This window comes from Bison bison, unplaced genomic scaffold (assembly GCF_000754665.1).
Source record: "Bison bison bison isolate TAMUID 2011002044 unplaced genomic scaffold, Bison_UMD1.0 scf7180017864516, whole genome shotgun sequence".
Lineage (NCBI taxonomy): Eukaryota > Metazoa > Chordata > Mammalia > Artiodactyla > Bovidae > Bison > Bison bison.
In genome coordinates this window covers 6,482,657-6,492,972 of record NW_011495069.1, presented here as the reverse complement: position 1 = coordinate 6,492,972, position 10,316 = coordinate 6,482,657, and the positions used below count along the sequence as shown (strand labels likewise).

Sequence of the window (10,316 nt, the reverse complement as noted above, 5' to 3'; positions counted from 1 at the left end):
ATGAGTTTGAGCAAGCTCCGGGAGTTGGTGATGGACAGGGAGGCCTGGCGTGCTGCAGTCCATAGGGTCGCAAAGAGTCGGACACGATCTGAACTGAACTGAAGGTAGTTGAAAAGAAGATATTGAAAAGGCTCAACAAAATTGTCCTGTGGGTAGATTTCAGATTAGTTAATTTACTGAGTACTGGTTTGGAAGCTGTAAAGAATGTAAACAATAATATAGGACCCTGGGTCTTCAGAGGAATGAATAAAAGCACAGATTTCTGTACCCCCAGCCAGCCTCTTAGCATCCCTGGACCCCAATTTCTTTATCTATAAAATTCGGAAAATAAGATCAGGTTTAAATGAGATATCAAAGAGAGGGCAGTAGTACAATACAAAGGCTCATCACTACTATCCTTCAATCTTCTTTTCATACGGCAGTTCAGGGGCCACACAGAGTTAGTGACTTCTCCGCAGAACTAACCAGTCCGAAAGCCAGCTTCGGTAGCTCAGATGGTAACGAAAATGCCTGCAATGCAGGAGACCTGAGTTCAATTCCTGGGTCGGGAAGATCCCCTGGAGAAGGGCAAGGCAATCCAGTCCAGTATTCTTGTCTGGAGAATTCCATGGACAGAGGAGCCTGGTGGGCTACACTCCATGGGTTGCAAAGACTCGGACACAACTGAGCAACTAACACGTCCACTTTCAGTGCCAGGTTCAAACCCTGAGTATCTGCTTCCTAACTTGGAATCCTTTTCTTTCTACTACATCATACTCACAACTCTACCTTTCAGTTAGGCAGCCAAGCTATTGCTCGTTTTAAATAATTATCTCATGTGGACGTCAAGCATGCAGATATTACAGGGGAAACATTTTTGCAACTCAGCAATAAACTTGTGAACAGTTTTTAAAAAAGCATGCAGGTATTAATTTCCCCAGTTTCAGATGAAGAAACTGAGGCCCAGAGAGTTTGAGTAACTTGCCTTAAGGTCACACAGCCCATCAGTGGCAGAGCTGGGATTTGAATCCTACAATGATTCATTCCAAAGTCTTGACGTTTAACCTTCACTACAGTGGAAAGAGGCCTCAGGCTTCATGTAGCTCAGTTCCTCCTGGGAGGAGAGGCTGGAGATGATGCAGATGGATGAGGAAGGAAGATCGAGGGAGAATGAGTGTCCAGACAGCAGGAAGTAACTCCGCGGACCTCTGGGTGGGGATGTTGAATGGTGTATAGATAGCGGACTTGGGAGAGAATCCTTCAGCCCCACAAGGGAGACTCATAGGGACTGGGTTTCTTCCACAAGCAATAGGCATTTAGAAAGGAATTATCAAGGAGACCTCAATAATCTTTCGCCCCAATTCTGTAAATTACAAATTATTTCCTAAAAGGACTGGAGGTGGCCTGTGTTATGAATTAGAGCAGTGGAAATAGAAGCAAAGCACCAGAAACCCCTAAAAGGACCAAGAAGTAAATGAGGAACCAATCTTGAATGACCCAGCACTGCTGGCCTGCATTGCGTTCAACTCGGAGCTTCCTGGCCGCTGAGGGGAAAGGAAAGATGAGAATCTGAAGAAACCCGCTTTTTTTCTAATAGACGTTCATTCATTCATTCAATAAGTTAACTTTAGGATACATAAGAGCCTACTTTTTACCAGGGCCCTGTGCTCAAGGGCTGGAAATCCAGGAGGAATATACTGGAGAAATCAGCTTGGAAAATAACCCCTTTGCAGCTCTTTGTATCTCTCCTCTTTAAAAAAAAAAAAGTATATATATATATATATTTATTTACTTACTTACTTACTTTTGGCTGCACTGGGTCTTCATTGCTCTGACGGGCTTTCTCTATTTGCGGCGTGTGGGGGCTGCTCTCTAATTCCAGTGCAGGGGTTGCTCGTTGCAGTGGCCTCTCTTGCTGCAGAGCGCAGGCTCATGCGGGCAAGGCTTTAGTAGCTGCAGCACTCAGGCCTCGGTAGTTGTGGCTTAGTTGTTCCAGGCCATGTGGAATCTTCCCGGACCAGGGATTGAACCCAGGTCCCCTGCATTGGCAGGCAGATTTTTAGACCTAGGGGAGTCCTAGGGCAGTTTCTATACTCTGACTCCCATCAACAACCTTCTCCTCTGATTCATATTGATGGAGAAATTGTAAGTTCCTTCCTCCACATGCCGTCCCACCTCCACGGCCAAATCCATTTTAGGAATGACTATCCTGGTGGTCTGTTTATAAGGTTAAAGAGCCTGGACATTTACCAACCTTCTAGTTAACTTTCTGCTTTTGACCTGTTGCTTGTGGTTCCCGCCTCTTTCCGGAAGTCTGGATCTGCGGGCCAGAAGCACTATGGTGAGAAGCTGAGAGTGAGGCTTAGGGCACAGGAAGACTGGGAGCGATGGGCAATATCTGCTGTGGCTTTGGAACGTGGAGCAGTGGCTTGGGGGCCATCGAACTGCCTTGCTTATGTGGGCTGAGTTCCAGCTCCATAGGGCTGCTTTGCTTAGCTCAGGCCCTTCATGAGAAGATCTCCACCAAGAATCTACTGCAAACTCTTTTTGGTGTAAGGGGGAATAGAATACAAAGATGCTGCTGCTCCCTGACCCAGATTCTATTCTCAAAATTAGAAACTCACAGTCCAGGAAGCAATACAAGGAATAGGCACAAATAATGGAAGGTAGGCGGTGATCCCTGCAGTAGGACTCAATAAGTTTCATCCATGTGGAGCAGTAAGAAGAAACCAGAGAATGCTTCCTGGAGGAGGTGACTTTTGATATAGAGCCTGATAAAATAAATAAGATTTGGGCAAAGGAATATAGCCCACAGTCCAAAACTCCAGAGAAACTTGTGGCAATTGCAACCAAGTGCTATCAAGCACAGAGGGAAACTAGGAGAAGAAAGGGGTAAGGACGGCCTCAGGACTCTTCCTATGATTGAGTATAGCGCCAAGAGCCCAGCCAGCTGGGAAGCAAGTGGAGAGCCTAACTCTGATCTATTAGTAATGGATTATTTATGCAGCTCAAACAAGGTTGGTTTGGGGGCTTTTTTTTCCAAAAAAAAAAAGTGTCCCCTAAGGATGAATGAAAAACTTTATTTTCTCTTTTAAATTTTATTTATTTATTTATTTTTGGCTGCACTTCGTTGCTGCTCGTGGGCTTTTTCTAGTTGCAGCGAGCAGGGGCTACTCTTTGTCGCAGGGCTCAGGGTTCTCATTGTGGTGGTGACTTCTCTTTTTGCGGAGCATGGGCTCTAGAGCGTGGGCTCAGTAGTTGTGGCTCACGGGCTTAGCTGCCCCACAACATGTGGGATCTTCCTGGACTGGGGATTGAACCCGTGTCCCCTGCATTGGCAGGCAGATTCTTAGCCACTGAACCATCAGGGAAGTCCTGAAGAACTTTCTAGATGCCTAAGTTCTCAGACAAAAGTGGAACAAGCCCAGAATCCTGTAAGAATTCTATAAACTAACTCTATTATTTCCTGCCTTTCATTGGACACATACTGTAAGCCACCGTACATTTTGTAAATTTCTATTATTTGATTGCACGATGGTGTGACATGGGTAGTGTTTCTCCTGGTTTACAGGTGAATGAAGCAGAGGCTCAGGAAGGTGAAGTAACTTGCCCAGCATCACACAGCCCACAAGGTACAGAGCAGGAATTGAATCCAGGGCTGGCTGAATCCAGAGAGGTCTGGTTGCCAAGCCTGTGTGATACTGGGATCCAACATGGTGAGTTTCCCAGAGGAGACCGAAGAAGTGACCCAGCAATCTACTTGCTTTGAAGATGAGAAAAGACCCAGATAGGAGAAAGGACCTGCCCAAAGTCACTCAGTAGCAGAACAGGGACTGGAACCCAGGCCTCCCCATTCCCAGTCAGAGATAAAAAATTATGGCTCCTGGACTTCCCCAGTGGGCCAGTGGTTAAGTCTCTGCCTCCCAACGCAGGGAGTGTGGGTTCAATCCTTGGTCAAGGAACCAAGGTCCCACATGCCGTGGAGTATGGTCTGACACTAAAAAAAAAAAAAAGATTGCTGCCAGTCTACAATCTCAGCTTCTCACTGCAGGGGTGGCAGCCACCATCAAAAGGCCAGGGCCGGCTCACTCACCTGTGACCCCAGTGCCTTTGGGCTTTCAGCACAGCAGTACAGAGGAGCTAGCTGGGACTGTGATGCTCTTTCACTTCGCACTTTCAGTTCAGGTCAGAAAAAACCCCAGGTGATTCTTTTCTGAGCAGCTTCCTGGCTCTCAAGGCTTTTTTCCCAGACACTCGGCAGGAGTCAGAACTCCAGGTCCTGCACACCCACTGCAGAGTGGACGTGCTCTCTGGGGAAAGAGAGTCATGTAGTTTGGGGGCTTTGGCATTTTTCTTTGGTGGGAAAAGCACTTGGTTGGTTGTTTCTCTCCCTCCCACTGAATTTTTTTTCCCCTCTATTATTTTTAATAGAAGGATAATTACAATATTATGTTGGTTTCTGCCATACATCAGGTGGTTTCTCTTTTAATATTACATGTGTACAAAGTCAGGTCACAAAATGGTTTTGAAAACCAAAACCTAATATTTGGAACTCCATTGACACAACTGATTAAAAAAAGAAGAAGAAGAAGAACCCTTTCCTCCCCCTAACAAACACACAGACGTGAAGCCTCTGCTAACTTTGAAAGGACTGGTACCCCATCATAGCCTCCCCATGGACATGGTTAAAAAGCCATGGGAGGGGTAGGGGTGGGGGAGCGGTGGTCAGCCAGTTTGGTTTTCCCAAGGAGAATGGGACAGGTTTTGTCATTGTCATTTCACAAATGAGAAGAGGGGCTCAGGAAGTTGAAGGGACTTGCCCAAAGTCACATGACCAGCCATGGCAGAGGTGGAACTGGAACAGTGGCCGGCGCAGCAAAGCACCGAGTGTCTCTCTCTGTTTGGGGCTTTCAGACCAGTCTTCGCCCTGGAGGAAGGCTTGTCTAGAAGCCAGAAGCTCTGACTCCAAAAGAGATTTCTATCTGCCAGAGGAAAGGCTGACAGGGAACTGGGTTTCCTGTGGCTCTGTGCATCCTGTTGTCGGATGTTTTCTTGTTGGGTCCTCCATCTAGAAGTCTGCATTTCCTGCCCTTACTTAATTTGGACAATAACCATAGGTTGGTGGTCACGCCAAGCCTGAGTGAGGCACCGATGCTGGCCACCACCATCCGAGCATCCCCCTTCTAGGCTGGACTCTGCGTGGGGTAAGCCATTCTTTAATGGGGGCGAGGGGGATGTTTTCTAAGGGAAATAGGGGAAGAGAGTTGGAGGGAAATGGGACTGGAGCTGCAGGGGCGCAGGGAGGAAGCACCCATCAGTGCCAGAACAGGGGTGTGGGAGCTGATAAAGGCTTACACGTGTCCTCACTCATTCAACCCAGGGCTGAGAACTCGGCTGGCACCATTTCCGGTCTCACTCAGGGGTGGCCTTGGCAACATTCAGCAAAGGGTGTCAGTCTCAGGGAAGCACTCCTCTCCAGCTTTTCCAGGTAGGGTCACATCTACGTGCACAGCACGAGGGTTTTGATTGTGGCTTGGGGGATGCAGATATGCAGTCTAGATCCCATTTTGGTGCTGCCTTGTCTGACTTAGAAAACTATATCCCCAGCCTTAGACAGTTTCCTTGATGGTAAAACGATAGCGGTGTATTAAATGTGAGATTTTCTATCTGTTCCTTGGAGCCTGAGGGCTCCAAAGAGGAATCCGGGCTGCCTGGAAGAGCAGACATAGGTAACATGAATTCGGCTTTTACCTGACTTATGAATACAGGTTTCTTTGAGGGTAAAAAGCATTCTGCTCACTAAAAAATTAAAAAAAAAAATAAACCAAACCCAAACACTGGATTATAAGAGCTGCCACTCATTAAGCTCTTACAATGCACCAGGCACATTATTCTTAACAAGTTCACCAAGCAGGTTGAATTATCCCATTTGAAGATAATAATAATAAGCACTTCCATATGTTTTATTAATTTACTTAAATCCTCACAAAAACGCATTTTACAGATGAGAAATGGGAAAACGGAGGCATTAGGACCTTGAATAAGATCACCGAGCTAGGATTAGAACCTACCCAACGTGATCCCCTTTCCCTTCACACTCTTACTGTTGTAGGAAAGGGGACTCCTTCCAGGGCCTGAAACTGGGCTCTTGTCTAACACTCGGAAATGCATTGTCTGAGGAGACACATGTGCTGACAAAGCAAGAGATTTTATGGGGAAAGGGCACCCAGGAGGAGAGCAGGAGGGTAAGGGAACCCAGGAGAACTGCTCTGCCTCGTGGCTCACAGTCTCGGATTTTATGGTGATGGGATTAGTTTCCAGGTGGTCTTTGGCCAATCATTCTAATTCAGAGTCTTTCCTGGTGGCACACGCATTGCTCAGCCAAGACGGATGCTAGCGAGAGGGATTCTGGGAAGTGTATGGACACACGGTGTCTCCTTTCGACCTTTCCCGAACTCTTCCTGTTGGTGGTGGCTTATTAGCTCCATATTCCTTATCAGGATCTCCTGTCATAAAACAATTCATGCAAATGGTCACTGTGGTGCCTACCCAGGGTGGGCGGTTTCAATCAGTGTGCTTCCCCTAACATTACTTGGGATCTACTGCATTGGAGACAGCCGCTTTCCACCCAAATGGGTTGCATTCATTAAGAAGATTTTGAAAAAAAAAAAAGAAGTTTTTGAGCATCGACCATGTAGCAGGCATTGTGCAAGGCACCGAAGACCCAGAAATAATGAAGGCTCAGTCTCTGACCTTGACAAACTGTGTGTCCTCCTTCAAGTAACATCTCTGAGCCTCCATTATCTGTACAATAACAATAACCACAGTTCTTCTATCAGAGGTTGCATGGATTACATTAGATGGTAGCTGAGAAAAAATATTTTGTAGAAGTTAAATTGCATAGCATGTTGGTTGGTGCAGTTATTAATATGGCTGCAGAAAAGACTAATCAGAGCAGGTTATAATATACACAGAGTAAGTCTGGGAAAGTGGTGTCTGACTGTGGTTCGAGGAAGACTGCACAAGATAAAAGATGAGTCCAGAAGGAAGATGAACCGGGAAAGGAACCTCTGGGGCAAAGGTGGGTAGAAAGCAGAACTAGGGACCTCCCTGAAGGGCCAGAGATTAAGACTCCAAAGCATGGGGTGTGAGTTTGGAGCAGAACTATTTGAGGAATGGTTAGGCAAACAGTTGAGTCCAACTGGGGCTGCCAGTGGCGGCTGCAATTGAATACTTCTGACTCTGCTGTCACCAGAAGTACAGCACGTTGGGGGGGGCTAGCACTGTCCCATGAGCCACTTGTCATTTTAAATGTTCTAGTAGCCACAGGAAAAACTAAGTAAATAGAAAGAAACAGGCAAAGTAAATGTTTTTATTTAGCCCAATTTATCATCTTGGGTAATTAGTATTAAAAAATTACTAATGAGCTATGTTTCTGTCTTTCTTCCATACGGTCTTTGAAATCTGGTGTGTATTTTACACTCAAAGCACATCTCCATTCAGATTAACCACACTTAGGGTACCGGTGTAGACAGAGCTGGACTTGTACCACAGTTCTGACTCTTGGCGATCCCATGGACTGCAGTACGCCAGGCTTCCCTGTCCATCACCATCTCCTGGAGTCTGCTCAAACTCATGTTCATTGAGTCTGTGAACCCCAATTCTCACGCTTAAATAACTAGGTCATCCTGAGCAGGTTCTAAGTTAGGAACAGCTCAATAAAGTATAGAGATCTCTTCTATACTTCTTCTACTTCTAAGTATTTTTAAAAAAGATTTATTTACTAGCCTGCAGTGGGTCTTAGTTTCAGCACACAGGATCTTTCATTGCAGCACAGGTTTAGTTGCCCCTCGGCAGGAATCAAACCTGCGTCCCCTGCATTGCAAGGCAGATTCTTAAGCACTGGGTCACAAGCAAAGTCCCCTATTTTATGTATTAATTCACTAAATATAATGAGGTTACCATTATTTGCATTTTATAAATAAGGAAATTGAGTCCAGGTTGCCCAAAGAGTTTATCATTCCTAAGTCTTCTTCCTCTACAAACTGAGCATAAGCATACCTACCCTGGAGGTTATTGTGAGTGAAGATATGAAAATGCGGTTAAGGTCTTCCCACTCAGACACACCAGGAAACCACTGCTCAGAAAGCCACAGACATCTCTCGTCCCACCTCCCACCCCCTGAGAACCTCTAACAGGACCAGACGTAGGGTCTCACTGGGGGAACAAAATTTAAATGAGTGCCAGAAAACTATAATAAATCCTGTTTTGAATATTAAGTAAAATATTTAAACTTTATAAAATACTATTGTGTTTCAATGTAGCTATTTTTCCACTTTTCAATAGTAACTACTTTTTAGTGTTTTACTATTTAATGTTTCGAGACCGAAAAACAGCCAGTAAAGAATACACAAGACATCTACAGAGAGGAACAGCTTTTTCGCTTTGCCTCAGGCAAGGTATTGATTTCTAATCTAGTCTGGAAAAAATCTGCCCTCCCTCCTACTTCTCTAGTTCCTCTGCCATTATCTTCCAGCTCCCTTTATCTGCTTTATAAGACTTCTACATTCTCCTAAGGGATTGGACTTCTGGCTCCACGTTGTGTTGGTAAGATTTACCCCTGTTGATGAGTTTAGTTCTAGTTCATTTTTTACTGCTTTATGCAGTTCTTTGTAGGCATGTACTATAACTTATCTATGCATTTTCCAGTTGGACTTTTGTGGTTGGTGGTGGTTTTTTGCTATTTCAAAAATGCTGAAACTAACATCCTTGAACATTTTCAGGCGCGGAACTGGTGCATTCCAGGGCAGTGGCTGTCTTTAGCTTCATTAGATTTGGGGAAACTGCTCACCAGTGTTTGTGCCAACTCACACCCCCATCACAGCACTGAACATTTGCCCTCCACACCTCTCCAATACACAGGGTGTCAGGTTCATTTTTTGGCTGATCTGATGGTAGTGAAACTTGCCTTTCTGTGGATGCTATTGAGGTTAAACATCTTTTCAAAGGATAATTGACCGTTTTCTTTCATGCCTGATATTTTTCTTATTTGGAGGCTCTCTTCTTTATCTTGAGGAATCTTACCTGAGGTCTGTCTGTTTTATGATGTTCTCAAAGAACTAGTTTCGGTCTTGGTCAGAGCATCTTATTTTCAGTTGTTTTACCATGTCATCAGTTTCTGCTCTTATTATTTTTGCCTTCCGCCTTCTCTGTATTTTTGCTGTTGCTGTTTGTCTAATTTCATGAGTTGGATGTTTAGCTTGTCGACTAAAAAAAAGATGTACAACTTGAGAGTTGCAAGTGAAGTTTTATTTGTGGGGAAATGAGGATTGCAGCCCAGGAGGCAGCATCTCAGATAGCTCTGAGAATCTGCTCCAAAGCAGCAGTGGGGGAAAGTCAATATACAAGGTTTTGGTGAAGGGGGAGCTCAATACCATGAAGCACTCAATTTAGGTTGAGTGCTAACAAAGGTTTTTTGTTAGTCATGAGGATCTGATGTCACCATAAAGGGATTTAGTGCTTCTCTGGATATGAGGAGATACAAGTATTGATAAAATTAAGACCTGTCCCACCAGATTCCCTGGAGCAGAGTGCCTCATTCCACCCTGAACTCCCTCAGGGGTTGGTGAAGGTCAATAGCTATAGCAGCAGGGGGTTCAATCTCCATAGAAGCAGGTGGAAAATGCCTTTGTTGTCCATTCATTGGCAATGCTCTTGGTAAGTGACAATTTGTAGTTGACCTGGCCCCCTTGTGGTCATCAATCTGACCAAACTTTGGGGGGCATTTCATGACCATTTTGTCCCGGGTTGCTAGGAAGGCTCGTTCCCAGTTCTGAAGGTGTTTGTTGATAAGACACTCAATGTGCTGTTACTGGATTAAATCTTAATAGTCAAAGATCTCTGGACACCTTTCTTCTAGTTATGGTCCAGGAAACTATTTCCTCTCATTGCATCTTTTCATACCTAGAGTTACACTATCACCATCATTGATCATACATCGAACTATACATTTAATCAACTGCTTCAAGTCTAGTCATCATTTTCGTTGGAAGCTCAGTCATACACTTGGTAATACAAGAAAGAATAATCTTGTGAAACAAGCAAAATATAAATGGTATAGTTAAAAACATTAGTGGAATTAAAAGTAAATATTTTAGCCATGAGCCTCCCACACCAAACCAGTTTCTTTTTTTTTTTAAGATCGTCAAGACTACAGAATGGGTCTTTTAAAGCAGAAGTCTGATTTTTCATTTGGGTCATCAAATGTGTTACATTAAAAGATTTATCAGGTATGAAAATACAGCATTCACTTTGAATTATAGCACAGACATCTCCCT

General features: G+C 44.6%; 1 protein-coding gene across 1 annotated transcript in view; it reads left to right on the top strand.

The window, feature by feature from the left end:
• The window catches only part of CNR2 (cannabinoid receptor 2 (macrophage)), a 37,166-nt gene that overhangs the window by 11,914 nt on the left and 14,936 nt on the right, over window positions 1-10,316 (top strand). The window contains exon 2 of the mRNA XM_010830244.1: window positions 3,551-3,695. Within this exon, the coding sequence (XP_010828546.1) occupies window positions 3,693-3,695 (3 nt within the window). The 5' untranslated portion in view covers window positions 3,551-3,692. The remainder of the gene's footprint in view (window positions 1-3,550; window positions 3,696-10,316) is intronic.